This window comes from Alligator mississippiensis, chromosome 2 (genome assembly GCF_030867095.1).
Source record: "Alligator mississippiensis isolate rAllMis1 chromosome 2, rAllMis1, whole genome shotgun sequence".
Taxonomy (NCBI): domain Eukaryota; kingdom Metazoa; phylum Chordata; order Crocodylia; family Alligatoridae; genus Alligator; species Alligator mississippiensis.
In genome coordinates this window covers 207143420-207166952 of record NC_081825.1, presented here as the reverse complement: position 1 = coordinate 207166952, position 23533 = coordinate 207143420, and the positions used below count along the sequence as shown (strand labels likewise).

The following is a 23533-nucleotide window of genomic DNA, read 5'->3' as shown; positions in this document are numbered from 1 at the left end:
AACTGTCAGCACTGTAAGTCACACTTACGGTTCTCTTGAGAATTTCGCCTAAAATAGCTCTTTATGTGCATCTACATAGTACAGTTTTTCCATAGGACCAGATGTGAAACATATGGTGACCTATTATTGTAAGCATGAGCTGTAAGTCTTGGCTGAATCATGTTGGACAAACTGCCCAAATGGAAAGGATAACATCTAGTGATTATTATAAGAGCAGGAAAGGGACAAAGATAGTATTGGGAAAATGCCTAAGTCAATTCATCATTCCAGCCTGACAAAACGATGCTGGTATTTAACTGCTTTTTGTTTAGAGCTGTTATTGGAGGAATGCACCTCTGCAATGCCTGTGTATGTGAATAAAAAGGTGCATTGCTATAACATAGTACTGGCCCACATCACCTCCGATGCAGGGAAAAATCTACATAGAGGACGGGAAACTTTGCCAAGGGCCTCTCAGGGTATATCTACATGAGACATTTACTGTGGAGCTGCCTAATTAGCTCCACAGAAAAGCCTCAACATCTACGTGTGGCCCTTTTAGGCCACAGTAAACTAACAAATTCTGCCATAGGTTAGTTCTTTAGTGCACAGCAATGCACGTGTAAATGCTAATGGGCTTGGCTGTGATAAAAGGGTGCTTCAGTGTGGGGGCAGCCTGCTGGCTAGCTGGGGAGGGCAGTCCAAGCTGGCAGGCTGACCCCCTGAACTCCCTGTCAGCTGGGGCTGCTCCAACCCTGCTCAATGTGCTGCAGTCCTGGGCACATGTGTAAATGTGGCACCCAGGAGCAATAAAGTCCAGCTCAGTATGCGCCAGTTTATTTAATCACATTAATTTCACGCGTAGATGTACCCTCACACACTTCCCTCTGGAAGTTGGGGGCTCAGGGCAGGAACTCCTGGGTGAAGGAGTTTTCAGGAGCAGGTTAAACAGACACCTGGCTGGGATCGCTTACACAGGGATGCTGCTGCCTTAAGCATAGGGCTGGACTAGATGACCTGGTAAGGTGCTTTCTAGCCTTACTTTCCTGTGATCCCAAGTTCTGTGGCCTGATTAGCCTAATTATTTCTTCTGACTTAAAATGTATGAATATATGGATCGATCTGTCTTTGAAGTATAGCTGCAAAACTCCACAGATCCCCCCTCTCTCCCTCCCCTTGAGATCTATTTAAATCTTTAAGGATGTACCAGGAACCAGGATTATCCAGACTACACCTCTAAACTGTGCTTGTGATTTCCTTGGGTCAAAGCAGTGCAACCTGAAGGCAGTTACTTTGTAGTGCTTGTTTTTTCTATTGGCTTCTTCAACCTGAACCCTCCTCTCAGTGCTATCGGGGTGCATGCTAGTCCTGAAAGAGAATGACATACGTGCCAGGGCGGTTCTGTGCAGAGCATTCATATCTCAACTTTTATCCTCCTGTGTATTTTCCACACAATTTTGCGGGGATTGGAAGGAGGCTAAAGAGGGCGACATGATCTGATGAACTGAAAACTAAAAAAACCGAAAACTGAGCTGATTTAAAGAAAAAATATCACGAGCCTTTCTTTCCCTCGGTCATATTTGTTTAGTTTTGTTGTATCCATTCTTGTTGCTTCCTCAGAATTGTTAAAGTAATTCTCTGGTGAAGATTGGTCATTTCTACAAGTTGGGGCTCTTTTCTGAGGTCTCTTTTTCCTTCCAATCCCTTAAGTCAATCTTTTGTCAAGCACTGCTTGGCTTTAGCTCCATATTGGCAGACATTATGTGGACCAGAATATAATACACTGTTTCTCAGATTTGCTAATGTCATTTTGTATTAGTCTTCAGTATCATTTTATGAGTTTAACCTATTTGTTCATGTGTAAATGGACAATGGATAAAGATTAGAAAGGCTTCATTTGCTGTGAAGAGCTACCATTCTGTCTCAGGAAAAAAATAAATAGTTGACCTAGATGAAAGATTATATACTATTTATTATCAATGTATTTATTTATTAGATATATATGCTGTCCTCCCCAAAAGAAGGCTCAGGCAGTTTACAATAAAAGATAAAGTAACTAATAAAAACAGATAAAATATCAAAATAAGACAGGATATAACAAAACAAGGTGCCCAAACAATACTCCAAAACCTACAAATTCTACGCCCACCCCACTCCCATTCCCCTGCCTCTGACCTAGGAGAGCCAATGCAGGCCTCTGACCTACCCAAGCTAACCTCACTTATGACGGACATACCAAAATGCCCCTACAGTGTTGACTAACAGATATAATAACTAGTAAAAGTAATGCAGCCATATGATATTGATTCTTTGGGCCCTAAGTATGCTAAAGACCGTTCAAATGATCAGTTATGCCGACTTGACATGTGATGTTTTATACACATTTCCAAACCCATAGCAGTGCTGCATCTAACCAGTTTCCTTCTCTGGCTGCAATATTAAACCAAGAAATTATTTACCAGTTTCTAGTGTCAGCAGAAACAGTAAATTGCTATTTATATATTTCTTTTAGCTCAATTTGAATCACTTCACACATTTTCAGTATCTTTTCTTCTGGTTTATTTGTTGTGTGTTGTGGTATTTATGCCATAAGTACTCCTTGGGCACGTCAACATGTTCAAATGCTCCAGGGTGGGTTTACTATATAGTAATTTACTCTAGAGTAAACCCATCTTGGGCAGGTGACGGTACATGCGGGGAAGCAGGAGCAGATTTGCTGCTCATGGCAGAAGTCTGCTCCTCTCCCGTCGGCCCTGCACCGGCCCCTGCAGCAGCCAAGAGGAGCTCTAGGCTGGCAGGGAGCATGGGGACAGAAAATAGCTGTCTGCTGCTCCCAGGCGCTACCTGCTGCTAGGGTTGGCTCCACCACCAGAGCCTGCATGGGGACAATGCCCCCATAGCAGGAAGCCCCCACTCAGAGCTCTGGCTCCTTATAGTGGTGACAGCCTGGGTCCAGAGCAGGGGCAGAGCTGCAATCCACTGCTTGCATATCTCTGCCCGGGGTGTGCAGGCCGCATATCGCAGCTCTGCCCTGGCTCCTTGCAGTGGTGACAGTGTGGTCCTGAGGCAGGGCAGAACCACAATCCGCTGCCTGTGTGCCCCTGCCCCAAGCGTGCAGGCTGCAGATTGCAGCTCTGCCCTGGCCCCAGACCAAGCTCCCTCCCGCCTCAAGACCCTAGGGCTCTGGAGCAGCCCCCTGCCCTGCCCTGCCCTGCCCTGCCGCACACCCTGGCAGCATGGCTGGGGCCAGTCTCCATGGCAACTCCAGCCATGTGCTATCACATCACAGCTGTGGCTGGGGTCTCCATGCGGGCAGGGTCTGGTGGGAAATAGGAGTCTGGCTGCCGGCCGGATCTGCCATTTTGCCCACCCCTGGGGTACAGGGTGCAGAGGCCACTCTAGGTTAGGGCTACTTCAGCAGTTCAGCTGGCAGAAGGGGCTAGTGTTCTCAAATACCAACTGGCTGGGCCTCAGAAGCTCCTGAGGGCAAGTAGCCCTGAGTTGCTGGCCAGGGCAGCTTCTTATATTGCCTCTAGCTGCCCCAGACTGAAGATCTGGGCAGGGTCAGCTTACCCCAAGTGGCACAATTTGTCCCACACCAATTATATGTTTAGGCACATGTGTTGAGGCACAAATCTCGAGCACAAATTTGTGCCACAGCTGCTTAAGCTACTGCAAGTGCATGTGCCTCCACATGTGGCTATTTGGTTCCCTGGGGACAACTGGTGGTGGTGCACCTTGTGCCACTACTAGTTGCCCTTGGGGAACACTCGTGTCACATGCGCTCTGCTGCACAGCAAGTTACCCCAGGTGGGGTAGGGGAGACTGAGGCTAGCACTGGGCTGGCCCCTGCAGCCTTATCTGGGGTCCTGGGGGCCGCTGCAGGCTGCAGCAGTAGCAATTCTGCTGCGTGGAGCCTGGCCGGCAGCCACAGTGCACCTCTGGGTGGCCCAGCTCCACTTTTGAGAGGCGTGTGCTGCCCCTACATGAGCCGCTGTGCTTTTTTTTCCCCTGCAGGATATCCAGGGGTCAAAAAAACCCCCTACACTGCTCCCTTGCAACACAGAGAACAACTGAACATGTGGTATGTGGCACTGCAGACATGTCTGTGCCGCTACATACCACGCAGCTGTGCTGGTCTGGATGCGGCCATATAGGATCTAGACCTAAGAACTGAACTCAAAAGCAATCTTACTTACTCCGTAATTTACTACAGTGACAGAAATTCTGGATCCAGTGTTACCCCTCTATATTAGGAATGGGATCATTTGCAAGGCTATGCAATAAACTAGGTTTGCAGAGATGTGATGAAGTCAGTAGGACAGGATTTTCAGTGAATAGTCTTTTTGTTTTTTAAGTTTTCCTTCATGTTTTGAAGTCACTTTAAGAGGAAGACAAAAAGCTGTTCAGAGACAGGGAGAGATATTTCCAATTTATAACCAAGCTTTCCATTGCAAATAATGCTACCACAGCTTAACTGGCACTGATATAAATATTCATATCTGTAAACATGATATTGCTGAATCCACAGCTACAGCTGAGGTTGCCTGCGTATGTTTTCTGAACTTGAGATACATAATTCATTCCTCTGGAAAAGTCTGTTTTAATAGTAACATAGTTACAAAGCAATCTCTCAAGTGCCACTGTGTTGAGAAAGCACATCACAGACAGATTGTAATGACTGCTGACACTAGTCCAGCTTTCTCCTTGTTCCATATAAAAGCCAGCAAGCTCTAAATCATCAGTGCAACCATGCTGCTTACCTGCCCTCCTCATTCGAGCGTGTCTTTAGTGGGGGAACTAAATCTATCAAAACACTTAAGAATGGAATTTATTACACTTTGTACAAAAGCCCTTCCAACTGGCCTGAAAAAAAAATTAAAAGTAGGATTATGCTCTCAACCCAAAACATTTCCATCACAAGGAAATATTACTTGATGAACCACTCAGCAAAAATCTTTTAGAGATGCGAAGCACTTTTTACCCTTCCTCCACTTGGCATTTCAGCATGCCCCTCCAGAGTCCTCCATGCTCCAGCAGAAAGAGAAAGGCTTTCAAAGAGCAAATACATCCAAACAAAAAATATTAGTTGTAGAATCAAGCTAATATACACCACATTCACTATCTCAAACAAGTGGATACTGCTCATCCTAGGTAAAAAATGGTAATACAAAAAAATTATCTACCAGCTTTATTATTGCACCTGGCATGGATTGTTTCCATAAAATTTCAACTGGCAGTTTGGTGTAATTGAAACAGCATCGTAGTAGAGTTACTGTACACATATTTAGGTATGGAAATCAAGTGTGTCTTTAGAATGTCCTTTCTGATAGTTAGAAAATTGATTTTAATATATTTTTAGTGTGAAACAAATTTAGAAAAAAAGTTGTCAATGCTTGGAGCTAAAAACTAGAAAGACCAACTAAGGAAAATTTCAGATTCTTGGAAATAACTCATTGTCACTTTGGGTATCAAGAGAGTACCAAAAGGCAGGAACTGTAGCATGTGGGGTAAAAGGACGGTTATGTGATTGTATAGTAGATGGAGAGTAGGAGTCAGTTCCCAGCTCTGCCACAGACTCCCTCTGGCAAGTTACTTAATTTTTCTATGCCTCAGTTCAGACATACCTCAGGCTCTTGTCTTCCCAGGACAATGCCTGTCTCATTAAGTGACACTCCTTTTGGCTTACTGGTTTTGCTGCCCCCACATATCTCCCCCTCTTGGCTGTTTAATGCATCAGTTTCAACAGAAAGAATGAAGGGTGTTATTGGTAGCACCCAGCCTGTGGTCTGATTGTTACAAAGCATTGTTGGGAAGTGAGGGACAGAAGTTCAGACTTCCTCTGGGTGAGGGAGCCTAATACCTTGGCTAAGTGTTCTAACTATTAAGCTATTGGGCTAAAGGGTAAGACAGTCTTCTCTTCCCTTCCCCATCCCTGAGTTTCTAGTTTCAGTTTTCCTGCCACTAATATTTTGGAGACTGACTTGGATTTTACACACCTTCCCGTGGGAGTAGGATCATGTTATAGAGCAGAGTTTCTCAACCTGTGGGTCGTGACCCAAAACTGTATTGAAAGAATGTATGAAAGGGTCATGAACAAACTTTAAAAATACATCAAACTTGAAAAATGGATTCTCCTTTAAAGGAGAAAGATGTGGGAAACTGGTTTTTCCCTTGCAGGCTTGCAGAATTCCAGCCTGCAAGGGGATGCTTGAAGCCCCCCATGCCCACCCCCATCCCACACCCTGGGGACTGGCGGCAGTGGGTCAGGACTGAGGGACAGTGGGTCAGGACTGGCCATTGATGTTTACAGATGGGCCCCGTTACAAAAAAGGTTGAGAACCACTGTTATAGAGTGTAAGTATTGAGATTGATGTCATATATCTTGACTTCAAAAAAGCCTTTGACCTGGTTTCCCATAATCACCTCTTAGAGAAACTGGCCAATTGTCACCTTGGGTCCTCCACGATCCACTAGCTGGAAAACTCCACTAGCTGGAAAACTGGCTCCGGAGTCGGACCCAGAGGGTAATAATTGATGGAAGTCACTCATCGTGGTGTCCTGTGACCAGTGGTGTCCCCCAAGGCTCTGTCCTTGGACCCATACTGTTCAACATCTTCATTAATGATGTGGACACTGGAGTCAGAAGTGGACTGGCCAAGTTCGCTGATGACACCAAACTTTGGGGAAAAACATCCACACCAGAAGACAGGCGGGTGATCCAGGCTGACCTGGATAGGCTCAGCAAGTGGGCGGACGAGAATCTGATGGTGTTCAACGCCGATAAATGCAAGGTTCTCCACCTTGGGAAGAAAAATCCGCAGTATCCTTATAGGCTCGGCAGTGCTGTGTTGGCTAGCACTATGGAAGAAAGAGACTTGGGTGTCATCATTGACCACAAGATGAACATGAGCCTGCAGTGCGATGCTGTGGCTAGTAAAGCGACCAAAACACTGGCTTGCATCCATAGATGCTTCTCAAGCAAATCCCGGGACGTCATTCTCCCCTTGTACTCGGCCTTAGTGAGGCCGCAGCTGGAGTACTGCGTCCAGTTTTGGGCTCCACAATTAAAAAAGGATGTGGAGAAGCTTGAGAGACTCCAGAGAAGAGCCATGCGCATGATCAGAGGTCAGGGAAGCAGACCCTACGATGACAGGCTGAGAGCCCTGGGGCTCTTTAGCCTGGAAAAGCGCAGGCTCAGGGGTGATGTGATGGCCACCTACAAGTTTATCAGGGGTGACCACCAGTATCTGGGGGAACGTTTGTTCACCAGAGCACCCCAAGGGATGGCGACTAGGTCGAATGGTCATAAACTACTACAAGACCGTTTCAGGCTGGACATAAGGAATAATTTCTTTACTGCCCGAGCCCCCAAGGTCTGGAACAGCCTGCCACCGGAGGTGGTTCAAGCGCCCACATTGAACACCTTCAAGAGCAAACTGGATGCTCATCTTGCTGGGATCCTATGAACCCGGCTGACTTCCTGCCCTTTGGGCAGGGGGCTAGACTCGATGATCTTCCGAGGTCCCTTCCAGCCCTAATGTCTATGAAATCTATGAATTAACCTGAGCAGATCTCTTATGAACATGCCCACATAGGCAGGCTAGTTGCACAGGAAGAGTAGGAGCTAAAATCTTTATAAGTGGCCCAAAATAACACTTCTAGAGCTAACTTCAGCCATATGAGTGTTACTCACCTACTAACAGGAAGCTGGATTTGGGCCAAAGTCAGTAACATAATATTGCTCTACTGCCAAAGGATGATAGAGCATGAGTTTCTAACTGAATCCTACTCAGTAATCATACGTAAAGACTTGGTGTCCAGATGAGATCCCTTAAATAAAGAAACTGTACAAGTAGTAGTCTACAATGAGACTGAAATCAAGCTAAATCAGCCCTCCTATCTGCCTACATGATTGACTGAAAATGTTGAGGTAACTAATGATGTGCAGTTAGCAGATAATGTTAGTGCCAATAACAGAGCTCCAAAGATCACTTGGTTAAGGCCATATTGAAGAAACACTCCCAATAACTATACTTAAACCTGAATAGGAACTTCAGGATTTGGCCCTAAGTTATTGTGCGTGGAATTCACTTCTCTACAAAGGCCTGGCTTAAGGCCTAAGCACTACTTATAGTCCAGCTAAGCCTCATAAAGAGACTGCTTCTTCACTTTGTATTTCCAAGACACAATGATAGTTACAATAGGAAGGTGGGTTTGTGGTTTAAGTACTTGAATGGTGCTCAGAAGGCAAAGGTTCAATTCCCACCTGTACCATAGACTTCCTGCGTGATTTTGGACAAATCATTAAACCTCTGGATGACACTTTTTCTCTCATCTTTGTCTATTTAAATTGGCATCTCTGAAAGATACAAATTGGCTCAATGCATGTATGTACAGCACTGAAATGAATAGGGCTGTAGGTACCTCTAGGTACTATTGTGATACAAAAAATAAATGGATAAAGCAATGACTTTGCACTTCACAGCAGGGGGGAGCAGGCAAATAAGTGATTAAGCAATTATGTTTTTACCTGTGTAGGTCATAATGGTAACTCACTGGAACAGCATATACATTAACGTTTCTAACTGTAAAGAATGAAAATTAAACTAAAATAAATTTAAAATGCTTTCAGATAGAATGCTAGAAAGTTAAATATTTATTGTAAACCATCTGTATCTCATCAGTAAGAGCTCCTGCCAACAGACTGACATAAGGTGTCACATTAGTAGTAATAACGGCATTTTATGTTGACATTAGGCATCTGGTAACTTTGAAATGCTGTAGATTGTAACAGCTTATGAATTATAAGACTGCAATTTTGGTAATTTAGATTCTCATCATAAATAAAAGACTCTCAGTAACTTAGATCCTACAGTACAGCTAACTAACCTGTGTTAGTTTTGATCAGCTGTGTTAAAAAAAAAGATGAACTAAAATTGGAACAAGTTCAAAGAAAAGCCACTCAAACGGTTGTGAATGGATCCCCCTTCCTATGAAAGTAGATGAAAAGAGTCTGGCTTGTTTACTTTAACAAAATGGAGATTGAAAGGGGATATGATTACGCTTTAAAAGTACATACATGTGGAGAAAACTCAGAAAGGTAAAGAGCTTTTCTAGCTTGAAGAAGCATACCGGAACGAGGTCAAATGGCTACAAATCGCCTATGGTTAAACTCAGAAGATTTCTAACCACCAAAGAACTGAAATTTTGGAATGGTCTTCCAAGCAAAGTAGTAGGGGAAAGGAGTCTGCATTGTTTTATGAGTCAACTGAGTAAGTTTATCAAAGGAGTGGTAAAATAGGACAAGGATTTCTGGCAGTGTGGAGTCGTATGTTTACAGTCCCCACTTTGAAATATAAAGGTAGCTCTTGTAGTGTGGAGGGCATCCAGTAATTGCTTGCCTCAGGGCTTTTACTGGTCACCATCTGGGGCCAAAAAGGAATCCCCCCCCCACCCAAAAGCTACTGGCTTCTTGTTGGGGGGAGGGGGTAGAGAAGGGTGGCTAGGGGATCAGCTTCATCTGAAGCATTAAACCATTGTCCATAGTTCTGGCTTTTATTTAATTTTGACATCAGGGTGTGCTTACGCTTCTGCCGGTACTAGAAGACCAGGAGCTTCTTGGCTAGAGGGTCCTATTCTTCCACTCGTGGCCATGTTGATGACCAAGTGGGGTTTTAGGAAGATATTTTTTTCTAAATCAGACTGGTATGGATTGTAGAGTTTATTGATTGCCTTTGTTGGGTGGGGCATAGTCCTTTTCTCAGGTTACCCAGAGCATATGTTAAGCAACTAGTTCCCCACTGTGTTGGTAGCAAGTATAGGCAGTGCACTTTTCACCCCTGCGTTTTATCTACAACATTTGATAGGGCAGTTTTGGTGTTTCAAGCTTTTTTTCCTTACAGTTTTATAGGTAATAGTTTGAAGCTGCAATTTGAGGGATCACTTTGATAGTGAATACTTGTGAATTATGAGGACTAGACTCAGTGGGTCAGAAGGTCCCTTCTATTCCTAGGTTCCTAACCTAGTATTTAAAACAAAAGCAATTTGTTAATTCCACCACGTCACTTAGCTGATACTTCTTGCAGCTTGAGAAAAGAGAAAACACATGCAAAGTTCTTTCAACCATCACAGAGACCAAAACAAAAGACGCGAAGGGATACCTAGATTTTGGTCTGATAGGAATTCAGATATGGATCCACTGAAAATCTTTGCCTCCTGAATTTTTCCTGGACCATCATGGGTACAATGTCACACCACCCGTAGGAATGAAAGTCACTATGCTGATAATTGCATATTCCTATACTGTTGAGGATGCAAGGAAACACCACGTGTAAAAGGTTAAGGAAGTAAAATCTGAGTTATGTTCTAATCAACAGGAAATACTTGGAACTTAAAGAAAACTACAAAATCAAGAAGATGTTTTGCGGGGGAAGGGGAGGGAAGTAAGTTGATTAAGTCCCAATACCTATTTTGTCAATGGGTTTACAACATAATTCAGACTTCTGTTGGGACATAGCAGCTTGACTCCAAAAGGATGCTTGCTTGGAAAATGAGACCTAGCTTGGGAAAAATAATTATGTAGGGATGACTAAAAGCAAGAAGCAGCTTTAGTGTATTAAACCTCACTGAAAGTCTTAGCTATCAAGGCACTAATTCAACCTGAAGAGGCCCAAAAATAAGGACTCAGTAGGACTCGGCAAGGCAGCAGTGCTTAGACCAGGTGAAATGAGGATTCTTCAAGGTAAGGTCTAACATTGTTAGTTGCTGATTTCCATTAGTTTATATAAGAGAAAATGCAAACCTGTACACATGGGGCTTAATACTAAGGCTAGCGGCTACAGCCGTTGTTTTCAGACTGAATTGTAATGGGATTTTAATTGAGTAGCAGGCGATCATAAATAAGGAGCAGCAATGATGCACGAGAGAGGGATTTCAACAGATGCAGGGTCTGTGCCACTGCTGAGATCAGGATCAAATAAAGGCAAGATAAAATCCACTTACAAAATGGAAGAAATCTTTTTAAAGTCAGCAAGCTTTCTTAATGGTTCTGTGCTGTGACTGAAAGTACACTTTAGTTCAGAAAGACCTGAAGGGTCAAAGAAAAAAATGCTAAAAGCCTAGTTCAGCCAAGTGCAATCAGAAGCACGGTCTCAGGTAATGTTCAAGGTGTCTTTAGCACCAATATGGAAGGCTGCACTACTTGGAAGTCTCCCTGGGTTTGTCTGCACATGCACTTTAATGAGCATTAGCCTATTTTAATGTGCATTAAAGCCTCAGAAAAAAATGCTTTCACTAATGTGCATTAAAATAGGCTAATGAGCATTTTTCTAGTGCCTCCTCACAGTGGAGGGCACTTTTACCCATGCTCCGGAAATCTGGGGGGAGGGTGACGCTTTCATTATAGCAGTCTAATTAAAGTGCTGCCATGTCTCGTGTATCAGTGTCCTTGCACTTAAAAATGGGGTGGGGGTGGGGGAAGCACTTGATCAGCTCATTTGATGAACTTTAGTTAAGTGCCCCCACCACCTTTTTCAAGCGTGCGGAAGCTGACAGATGAGATGCAACAGGCTGCTGGAGCGCAGAAACTGCCACGCTCCAGAAGACTCAATTAATCATGTTTCCTCCAACACACTGGAATTCAAGTGCATCGGAGCAGCCCCCACCCTCGTGGAGGTACTAGATTTAATGTGCATTACCTAAAGTGTGTTAATGAACATGTAGATGCGTCCCCCTGTAACTTAAATTACACTGTGGAGACTATAGCTTTCCTTATTAAAACTCCTAAGGGGAAAATGTGTGTCAATGAGAGGGAAAAAAAACCCTCTGATGGACAGAAAATGAAAAACAAGCAGCTGCAACCAGGAATTAGTCCATCAATCTACTTCCTAGAGATGGTCCTGGCAAAATCCATTCTCCTGGTAGATTTTGCCTGGAGTAGGCCAGATTGATTTGACAGTCTCTTAGCCTAATAAATGCTTGACCTTGAGGTTAGCTGAATTCACTATGCACAGAGAATTGGGAACCAATCACCTCTGGGGAACTTCCTGTTCTGCAGCCCTCCCTTGACAAAGGCCTTGACTGCTTTCAGCCTTATCGAGATGACTAGATGAAAGCTGCTCTCAAAAGAGGAAAGGTTAATCGACTACAGTACTGTTAATCAATCACTTGGAAAGATTCAGCACTTACAATAGGTAGGGCCCTCTTCCTGCCAAAAGGTTCTTTCATGTTAACCAGGGACCTTCCTTTCCAGCTTGAAGAGTAATAGAAACACATTCCAGATAGATGCCAGGTGTCTGATGCAAAGCCAGTTGAAGTCAGTGGAAAGACTCCCAATGAGTTCTTGGAGCTTGGATCAGAGCCCAGAGAAAGAATTATTACCAGAGGTTCATTCTGTGTGCTGATATTGAGCTGTTTGCAAGTAAGGGACCCTTGAAAAGAAGCTGACTCTTCATAGGTGTAACACCCTGTGAAACCTAAGTTCTCCAAAAAGAAACATGCCCCAGATATGCTTTGTTCGATAGGGCTGACATCTAGCAAAGAAAAATTACTTGCCTGTGACAGAAAACAAGAGGCAGCTACATATGCAAAAGTCTGTAAGAGTGCAGGTAAGAGAAAAAGATGCCAAACTCTATCTGTAGATCTTTTCCATGTCCTCTTGCAATTGCCACTGGCCAACCTGTTGGTTGTTCATAGGGAAAAAGAAAAAAACAGCAATTTCTGGCACAAGTCAATCCAAACTCAAGAATTAAGCTGTCTGTTCTGGTGTAGTATTTGGAGCAGCCCAGTCTTTTCTGCAGATACATAACTGAATTGGAGAATGACAGGCTGGAGCAAGGAACTGTGCCTAATTTTTTTACACACGTGGGCATGGAAAACAACACAAAGAACCTTCCATCCTGGTTCTCTCCACCTCCTTTGCAGGGCTGAGAAAAGTCCCAGATACAACTGGATCTGCTTTCCCATATGCACATCTCACCTCAGAGCAATGTTTCCCTGGATGCACCAGACCCTGTCAGGATTTGACCGCTACTGTCACAGCCAGGTAAAACTGTCTGCTTAGTCTGTAACTTGAAATGTGTGCAGTTCCCTAAAAGGCTTCTATTTCAAAAAGATTTTAAAAAATCAATCTAAAAAAAGATTATGAACACATACCAGAAATTAAGGTCTTTACACTAAAGGAACCAAATGCAGCCTGATATACCAAAGCAAGCACAAAGCCTTTACTCTAGGATCCACCAAGTCATGCTACTTAATAAAGTGCCCGTTCCACGAAGATATCGAGAATGAAACTTTGAGATATAAAACAAGCAATAAGCTTATCTACTGTGGTTTCTATTTCAAACACTGTCAAGAGATACAGAAGCATCATCTTTGTCTTAAAGCTGAGATTTTTAAACCCCTCTCTCATTACCTTTAATACTTACACATGTAGCAAAAGCTAACCTTGCAAAAGCCAACCCCTCTCAGTTTCTGTAGTACTCTGCTGTAGTATCTTGCAAACTTTGAGTTTACTAAGCAGAGTTTGGACATGGACAATATTCATACATTTTCAGAAGCTATCAGCACAGCATCCCCATTGTTTTTTGCATTGATTATACAATCAATTTACTTTAAGAAGCCCCTAAGTTTTTCAGGAGTCGATGTGTCGTAGATTTCTGTATTGGAGTTGTATATCTTCTCAGAGGGAGTTTGGGGTTCTGGAAGCTGGACTTGGAGTTTGACTTGGAGGACATTCTGTGGTATAGGTTAGTAATGATGACTAAGCACAATGAAAAACGGACGGTTGGGTGCTGAACTGCATTTGTACCCTTTAAAATTTTCTTCAACATCAGGATGTTTCAATGGTGAACTAGCTGGGGAGGATGATATTTCAAATATCATCAGTAAGTTTAAAAGGTACCAGCACATGGAGGTAAACGGGTTTAGTTCATGGTTCTCTGAAGCTACTGTTTTAGGCTGCAGCTAATTCATGAAAACAGCACTGGAATTTTACAAATCTTCACATCTGGAACTTTACTTTTGCAACCAAGAGGGCTGGAAATATAATTTTAAAAAAATCTAAGATGCTGTATTATTTAATGATTAACTTGCAGTAGTGTTGACAGGCCAACCAGGTTTGGACCCTGTTGGGTTGTGTTGTACCTCAAAAGTCTTGAGCAGTTTCTCTTGCAAGGGGTGGATGTCCTGCAAATTTTGTTGCCACAATACTGGAGAACAGTTATGCTGTTAGTACCAAAAATGGAAGCAAAACAGGAAAAAAAATCTGCAGAGCATTTCACCTCTATTCATTTTTTTAACTTGTGAGGAATGAACAATGTAAAACACCCAGAGCAGTTACAGTACTTAGGAACAAATGAGGAAGTACAAAGGTTACTACATAATCAATTTTTCCCCATGCTGTCTGGCATAGTATCCTATGAGTCTTAACAGCACATAAACTCAGATCACATTGAATTACAGCATCTGAAGATGAAACCACCTCTGCCTAAAAGCTATGGAAAGATAGATGGTAGGTGGACGGAAGGAAAAGTCCAGTGAGTGCTTTATCGACCTAGCTGCCATTCCATGAATGGGGTGCAATAAAAATTTATTGAAAAATTAGAAAAAGTTGTTACTTGTTCTAATCAACCCCCATGGGAATGTTAACACCACAGACAAGGCCAAAGACTCCTTAACACTGCGCATTTTAAAAATCTTGCAATTTTATTTGCATATAAAGGCTGCTAGATATTATATCACAATAAATTTAAAGAAACAACTGCTTTTCTAAATTCCATTAACAAGGTAACATAAAACAGAACAAAGCTCAATAGCATTTACAGTGGTAGAACAGAAATAACTATCTGCAACAATATTTTGTGCTAGCAAGATTGCATTTACACACAGTGCAAAATAAGAAAAAAAAAAGAAAATTTGAAAGACAATTCAAGAATATTTAAATATAAAGGACAACTAAGCCTTATTTTAGTGAGGCTTGATTGTATCCATTTGATTCTATACATGCCTGAAACTGCACAAAGATTTAACTCAAGCTCTTGAAGGCCTTGAGCACTTGGAAAATGTGTCACATCCTTCATAATTTAGATGTTCTGTACAGTATAATTTTGCAGATGCTATACTGGCAATATTAAATTCCTAGCTTAGTTATAATGCACAAAAAATACATATATATATAAATTCATATTTAAAAGGAGTCCGCATTTACATTTTTTTACTGCATGAAACACCTGCTCTTTGCAGCTTTCATTCCCATATTTTTAAAGCTAAAATAATTTAAAAAAACAAACAAAACAATAAAAAGGTAGATACTTACATACGGGCTGCAGCTATCTATTATCAGTCTTTAGGATATAAAGTAGGCAGACAAACAAGTATGAAGTCTATTCTCCCCTTGTTGCACATTACTGTTAATAGGAGGGAGTTACAGTACATGCACACACACCAAGGGGCAAAATAGATCCCCTCATCATGTTTACATTACTAAAAAAGGTGTGCTATAAATGTGGGGGAGAGAGAGAAGAAGCATATGTTTAGGACTAGAAAAAAATTACATTATAAAACAAATTCAAACAATAACATAAGTTGTGCAAATTTGGGTGTTTTTAAAATGCTTCCTTTTTAGCTTATAATATAATATTAAAATAAGGTCTCTTACTTATTAAAAGAAAGCTTGGCTGTCCTTTTGAGAACACTATTACAATTTACAATGGCAAGTTTACTAAAAAAACCCCAAAACAACAAAAAAGGTCATTTTACAAATTCACAATGCTTGATCAATTTAAAATGGATGCTGCATTTCCAAAAAGCACAACCTCTATCTTTTTCTTTTTTTGTACCAGCAATTTACAAAAACCCCCACGTAATTTGGAAATAAACATGTAAGAGAATGTAAGTTTTATAATTAGAAAATGGCAGTTTATAGACCTTCCCCAGTTCCAGGTGTGCAGTAGTGCTTCATGATCCTTGAGGGGTCGGAAGGTCAAATATAATTGGAGGATTGGTTGGTTGAAAGCTGACTGTACACGTTGAGGCATTGATATACGTTGTGTAACCGTCCGTCATAATGCCATAACCTGTAGGGAGAATGTGTCACACTTACTGTAACGTAAATATTGACCTAATGCAGTGCCCACAGGCAGAAGAAATAAAAGCTTCTTGTGAGGGCACTGCTTTGAAATCAAACTAAAATGTTTTGTTTTTCAAAATGTTAGAAACTTCTGAAAGCTACTAATTAAAGTTTCAATTGGAAAAAAAATGCATCTTGTTGTATCTGATATAAGAACAACTCTGTGGGTGGATGGGTGGGGATGAACACAGCTTTCTGATCAGCTGTAGATATGTTTCCAAAACTGTACAGGACACAACACATTTTCCTTCTTTCCTATAGTTTTGCATACCTCTAGCCAGCTAGAAAAAGGACCAGTCAGGAACAAGAAATCTGATACATGCTCCAGTTTTTTTCAGGCACTTTGATGAACCCATTGTGTGCTCTCCAAGTTCAGACAAGCCATGAAAGCACCCACTGTGCTTTCATGACAGCTAGCCAACCTTGCACTAGCTATCATGAAAGATCTTGGTTTGGAGGCTGCCTGCACTGGTGTTCCCACTGGCTTGCTAAGCCTCAGAAAACCAAACAGGAGGTAAGAAAATGTGTTTTCTATAGGTTGGCTCACTAATGTAGGCAATGGATGTGACTAGTGGTTCTAACCCAAAGACATAGGAAATGAAAGCCTAGCTAGATGGGCTAAAGTGACTTAAGAAAGGGACCTAGGGACTTGCGGCAATGGATAATTTCATATTGTTGATAGGACATTGGCTTCAAATCCTCCCATGGAAAAAAATAAAACAATTCCTAAAGCTGCTGTTGAGCACTTGCTTGGAAAATTGTGAACATTACCACTATCAATAGAAAGGGATCTAAATGACAGTGTAATATGTAGGTTTACCTGGTGCTCCAGGTGGCTGCTCTTCAGAGCTTGTCCCCAGGGACTGGCCTCTTCCCTCTTCACCCAAGAGGAGGTTTCACAGTTTCACAGTAGCTAGGGTCAGGAGGGACCTGAACAGATCATCTAGCCTGACCCCCTGCCACAGGCAGGAATGAATGCTGGGTTCACAAGACCCTAGACAGGTGATCATCCAACCTCCTCTTGAATTTGCCCAAGGTAAGGGCGAGGACCACTTCCCTGGGAAGTTGGTTCCAGATTTTGGCCACCCTAACTATAAAATATTGCCTCCTGATCTCCAACCTAAACCTATTCTCCATCAGCTTATGACCATTGTTCCTTGTCACCCCAGGTGGTGCTGGGGAGAAAAGAGCTCTGCCAATTTGCTGTTGATCCCCCCTGATGAGCTTGTAGGCAGCCACCAGGTCCCCCCTCAGCCTCCTCTTGCTGAGGCTGAACAGGTTCAGGTCCTTCAGTCTCTCCTCGTAGGGCCTGTCCTGCTGCCCTCTCACCAAGCAGGTGGCCCTCTTCTGAACTCTCTCCAGGCTGGCCACATCCCAAGTTCAAGTTATCACAGAATGGACTTAAATTAGATCGGGCACAGATGGGACAGATCTAGGAATGGATTCAGGCAGGGGAGGGCTGTCAACGAGCCTTTACACAGAGGGTCCTTGAAAAGGCACTCTGGCATGCAGCAGGTTACCCTGGGTGGGGTAGGGGAGGCTGCAGCCAGAAGTGTGCTCACCATAGCAGCCTAACCTGTGGTCCTGGGGTCTGGCCAGGCTCCGGTTTTGGGTCTCATGTGCTGCCCTGCTTTTTTTCCAGATCTCCCGGGGTCAAAAAAACACCCCAGTGCTTCAAGGTAGCAGCACAGGGAGCACCAGCATGTGTGGTATATGGCACCACAGACAGGTCTGCAGTGCCACATAACACACACCCACACTCATCTGGACACAGCCTAGGAGTTTATCTCCAAGTTTTCTATTTTGCTCCATGCAAAGGATCCAGGTGTCCGGCATAAGGAGCTGGCTGGTAATTCCCTTATATAGGGATGTTGTAAAGTCAGTGTAAGTCAGCTCTATTCCACCCATTCTTGGCTGGCCTGGTGTGAGCCATGATGAGATGTGGTTAGAATGCCTTGTGCTCCTGTAATTTTGGACAGATGGAATAAATTCCAAGAGCCCATTCGAGAAAGGAGAGGATGCATTTTAAAGGGCCTCCTCCAACCTCCTTTTCTCAGGTGTCCTGGGATAATTCCTCAGATCTACCTCAAGTAGGGGATTAAATAACATGAACGTCTCCTATTGGTAGATTTGCTTGGTCCTTGCTTGGCTGGACTTTCCAATAGTTTGCTGCTGTGATAAAGGATTGCATGGTGCACTCGGGGCTCCTTCATCACTTACTTCTGTGTGGTACAGTTTGCCTTTCCTGTCTGTTGTGGTACTGTGCCTGGGGTCCAAAGACAATGCCCCAGGAACAGACATTTGATACTTTTCTCACTGAGAGGCAAGGAAAAATGAAGGAGAGGGACACCACCAGTTTCTTGCTCCTGATTAGACCTTCATATATGAGAGGGAACTTTCATTGTTTGTTCTGGTAAGGTATGCTACTGATAAATAATTTAGTTTTTACAGTATTGAGCATTGTTGCATAACATGTAAGGCAAGATGTGCACTATCAAAGTGTCTATCAGAATAATTACTACACCACTACTGTGTGGTCTGTCTATATCATTTTATTTATTTAAATTATTTACATGTATTTAAGTTTTGATTTAGATCAGTGGGAAGAAATAGAGGTTAAAAAATAATCAACTGACTTGGAGCAAATTTGTGATCCAAATAATCTGTGCTAAATCTCTTCTGTTTTGAATGGATAATGGGTGTATGTATTTGAGAGCAGAATTTGGTTGAATTAATTGAACCTTACATCAACTTTTAACCTCAGTACAATGTAGATCTTCACTTTAGTCAGATAAGCAGGGTTTGGAACTTTGGAATGAAACTCCCCCCTTTTTCTGGAGTGTGGGTCACCATCCCTACTTGTGAGGTTTAAATGCAAGATGTTGTACATGAAGCCACAATGTTTTCTCATACTGATCTTGCACCCCAAGAGACCTTTCCTCTCCATGAGCTGAAAGCTATTACTGCTGGAAGTTTGATTACTTTAAGCTTACAATGCACCTACATAGTATGAAGGTAATTTGCATGTTCTGGTTGGAAGTCTTCTTGTATTCACTCATCATTAATATCTGAGCATTAATATTTATACAAAATGTCCAATCTTTTACTGAATGCATTAGAGTGCTGCTATTCATGCCAATATAGTTAAGGTTGCATCAGTATTTCCATTATAAACTCCTTATTTACAGTTCTTTATAACCAGAAATAAAAATTCACCACATAAAGTCATAAGGGCTTTGGAAAAATCAACAATGCCAAGCAAGTAAGCTCTCTCTTTTCTTCTACAAAGTTCTCCAACTCTGTATGCGTGCAAAGCTTAATTAGAGTCAACAGACAAAACTCCAGGGGGGGAAATAAAAGCATTTAATGTGTAATTTTTAGTTCTAGGGTCACAGAGTCTCATGATCTCTGCTTAGGCAGGATTCCTAGTCTTTCCCTCACTGGAACATGAAAGCCGCAAAAACAAATTTATTAAATACTGAAACCTTCCAAAATGTATTTAACAATCTTTCATTCCCTTCCACTTCCACTAAGGGTTCTTCTTGTTTCTGAAGTTTCCCACTTGACCTGCTTGATATGAAAATCAAAATGGAGAAAGAGATCTTCCAAAACAGGGGTGGCCAACCTGCAGCATGCATGGTACAAGTGGCACAGGCAGCCTCCGTGTGTGGCACATGGCAGATCAGGGAAGGAACAGATAGCACAGCAGTATATAAGACAGAAAGCAGAGCAGCAGATTAGGCAGAGGAATGGGATCAGAGTGGCACTCAGGGATGGCACAGGGCTTAATTTGTGGCATGCCTGCCAAAACGGCTGGCCCCCACTGTTCCAAAGTAAGTTTTGTTGAGGCTAAAGGAAACCGCACAACATGAAGGGCATTCTAGAATGGCTTCTGAAATGTACTTGAACAAATCACAGTGCTTTCTGCTCTCCCTGTCCCACTCCCTTCACCATGAAGGGCTCCTTTTTCTCTTCTTGCAGATACTGTAGCTGCCTCACTGAAGCAAGCATTTTCCAGACTGCCCTCTCTTTTCTAGCCTCCTTTGATGGCTCCTCTACTTGGATTAATTGAGACTTTCCAGTGTTACGACAGGATAGTTCTCACTTGGCTCTGAATCCCTTGCATGTGGAGGGAACCTCAGATGCTTTCAAATCTGTTGCAATTGGAACTGCTAGCAAATAACTTCATGCAGGGCAGATTTTGTAGAGCAACAGCTGTGGGTATGTTGGAATCATGTGAGCGCCTAAGATTTTAAAATATAAGTATCTAAATGGCTCCTAAACCTTTGTTTTAGCATCCAAGGCCTGAGTTTTCAGTGTTGAGCATTCAGCATTTTCAATTTTATTATAGCAACTTATAATGAATCAAAAATCCACAGCTGGCCTGAAGTGCCACAGAGATCTGTCACGCTCCTCATACTGCATGTTGGGGAGCCTTACTTTTGCTTACCTTCATGAATTCCACCAAAGACATGGAGCTTGGGCCGTACTCGCCGCTGCACTGTGTTTAACAGTTCCACACAGCCAACTCTCTGCAGTTCCTTTGGAACCCAGTCTCGAAAACCTGAGGGCAAAATGCAATCAATACACTTAATTTTCTCTATTCAGGTAAGGTTTCATTTAGTCTTTCAGGAAGCCATAATTTACTGAACGTTTATTACATTACCTGTAATCCTAACCTCTCCATTAAAGCATACAATGGCTTTTAAGAAACTTTTCACAGTCACTTTGTCTTCCTTAGGTTCCTGAGATTCCACCCCCCCACCCTTTCCTCTTCCCTGCTCGCTCCCTGAAATAATGTTTCTCTTTATGTGAGCTCATCTATTAAACTACAAGTTGACCCTCTTCTTCATGAGTTGAGGCCCTGTGACATTTGTTCCTAGCAGTGTCACAATTTTCCCCTTCCATTTCTCTTATTTCCACTCTTCTGCTGTTGGCTGCTGTTGCAGCAGTCAACCTAAGGTTCCAGTTCACTCTAGAGAGAGCACACTGCAAGGATCATGTGTCTTCTTCCTAGCATCACTGCCACCTTAGGGCTCCTATACACATGTGTGGAGCCTGGAAATCCAGCGCATTGGACCAGACTTGACTGAGTCTGCTGGAGCACAGAAATTAACAGACTCTGGCATTTTTCCGCAGCACATGTATTAGCATCCCTGCACATCTCCACACTGAAAAAATGGTGGCGGGGCACCTTGAAATAAAACACGTTCCATGAGCTTTAGTTCAAAGTACCTGCTACCATTTTTTCAGCGCAGGGATGATGATACACATGATGCAAGGGCACTTTTAATTAGCGTGGCTTGCTAATTAAAGTCTGGCGCCGCATCCCACAACGTGTGTAAAAAAGCCTCTAGAGCTCTAAATGACATCTTCTGCCACAACTTTTACAGGAGCAGGGTCTGTTAGTATTGGGTTACTACTGAGCCCCAGTCACTGACAATAGGCTGCACAGAGCAATAGTGAAACGGCTCCCAGTAAGCTGGTGCTAATTGACTACTTCTAAAGTAAAAGCCACTTAGTTCAATAGATAATAAGAAAAATCCATAAAACTTAACATCAATTATTACAAAAGTCTGCTGTCTGGACTATTACAGCATAGACATGCATTCATAAGGGGTGAGAAGAACTGTGGGGAATAAAAGATAAATTATGTCTGAAAGAAGGAAGCATATTTGCCCTTGGAATTACTCTTCTGACTTCAAAGTAGTTACAACAGGGAAGAATTTGGCACAGGCTAATTAAATGTGGTGGAACATAAATGTAACTATCTTTGAAGACTATTTGTAGACCAACAGCTGATGCACATGATATCACAACTCTACAAACATGACTTTTGGGTATGTCTGTACTTCGGGTACCAGCACTACTTCGGGTATATGGAGATTTCAGACTCAATGGGCATGCCTACACGTGTATATTAATGTGACGTAAACTCTGGTGCTTATCATGAAGAGTACATTTGCATGTACACATGGGATCACAGGACGCTGAGCCAAGTCAGAGCAGCCCCAGCTGGCAGGGGGCCAAGGGGTCACCTTGCCAACCTGGGGCTACTCCAACCCAGCTCAATGTGCTGCGGAGGTGCTGGCTGGGACACAGAAGGGTGCTCCGGTTGGGGCTAGCCAGCAAGCAGCCCCCACACTGAAGCACCCTTGTGCCCCAGCCAGTCAAGGCAGTATCTACACGTACACTGCTTCAGAATAAAAAACTGCGCAGCAGGGTAGTACTTGTATTTGTGAAGTGTATTAGTTTACTCCAGCCTAATAGCCCTGCACATGTAGACATGGAGACATTTACTGCAGAGCTAATTAGCCTACTCCTCAGAAAACATCTTGTGTAGACATGCCCAGTATCTCCATTTGCAGGCACTATAGTAAGAACTTGAATCTCTGACTCCCTGATCTGTGCTGGCACTTTAAACATGGGAGCACACTGCATTTACAAGATGACAGCAATGCATCTGAACCTTAGTTCATTACCTCTTAAAAAATGAAAACGTAAGTATTGTTGAAAGAATTTAATTTAAAAAATATTGTGATGTTTCTGACCCAATATACAGCAGACAGATTGGCAACCCACTGAAATCTAGTAGCCACGAAAAGTTATAAACATGCTCATACTTTTATGCTTCTTGTGGCAAATAAAAAACAGATTACATGTAAAAAAATATTCATTCTGATCAAGTTGCTGCTTTTCAATGCACAGTTCATTCCACTAGAGTAGGTATTACATCACTGATCTGCTGAAGACAGAAGCTGGCTCTGGTGGACGTAAAGGTAACCTGCACATCTTTTTATAGTATTCCCCTGATAGTGGTATGTGCTGAATGCCACTTTTAACTAAGCTCAGGTAAGCACTGAGCATATTATTGTCTCTGTTGCTGCAATTCAGTCCAACCAGGCTGGATGCCGTGGCACCTATGGGTCTCTTCAGCTAGCTCTGATGCCTTAGCACAGTGGGAACCAACCTTTTTCGCAGGTGTGCCACTATCTCCAAATGGCACTATGATCCCCTTCCTCCATCCAATCTGCTGCTCTGCCTTCTGGTGCCTACTCTCTGGTCCCGGCCAGATCTCCTCTGCTTTTTGCTTCCTGCCTTGTATCCCCTGTCTGATCTTCTGCTCTACTTTCTGCTTCCTGCTCTAGCTACTGCTTAATTGCCTGTCCCTTCTGTGATCTACCACGTGGCTTATACACAGGCTGTCTGCGCCACTTGTGACATTCATGCTACAGGCTGGCAGCATCTACCCTAACACATATTGAAGTCCTGAGATCACAGCTATCTTGAAACTCTGCTGGAATGCTGAGTTGCCTTGATGCATTTAAATGCCTTTTCTCAGCACTTCATGCAGTTTGAAAATAGTTCTTTATATGTATTGGCTCAGATTCTCATCTGGTGTAAAACTTCCTAGTTCTACTCAAG

At 42.8% G+C, this 23533-nt stretch overlaps 1 protein-coding gene across 5 annotated transcripts in view; it reads right to left on the bottom strand.

Annotated features, from left to right (window-relative positions):
• Positions 1-14664: 14664 nt before the first annotated feature.
• MPPED2 (metallophosphoesterase domain containing 2) overlaps positions 14665-23533 on the bottom strand; it is a 149766-nt gene continuing 140897 nt past the window's right edge. For all 5 annotated transcript variants that reach the window (XM_014602170.3, XM_019477101.2, XM_019477098.2 and 2 more), the window contains exons 6-7: positions 20559-20672; positions 14665-16055 (exon numbers count right to left, since the gene is read on the bottom strand). In XM_014602170.3, coding sequence (XP_014457656.1) covers positions 15937-16055; positions 20559-20672 — 233 coding nt within the window. In that variant the 3' untranslated portion in view covers positions 14665-15936. The remainder of the gene's footprint in view (positions 16056-20558; positions 20673-23533) is intronic.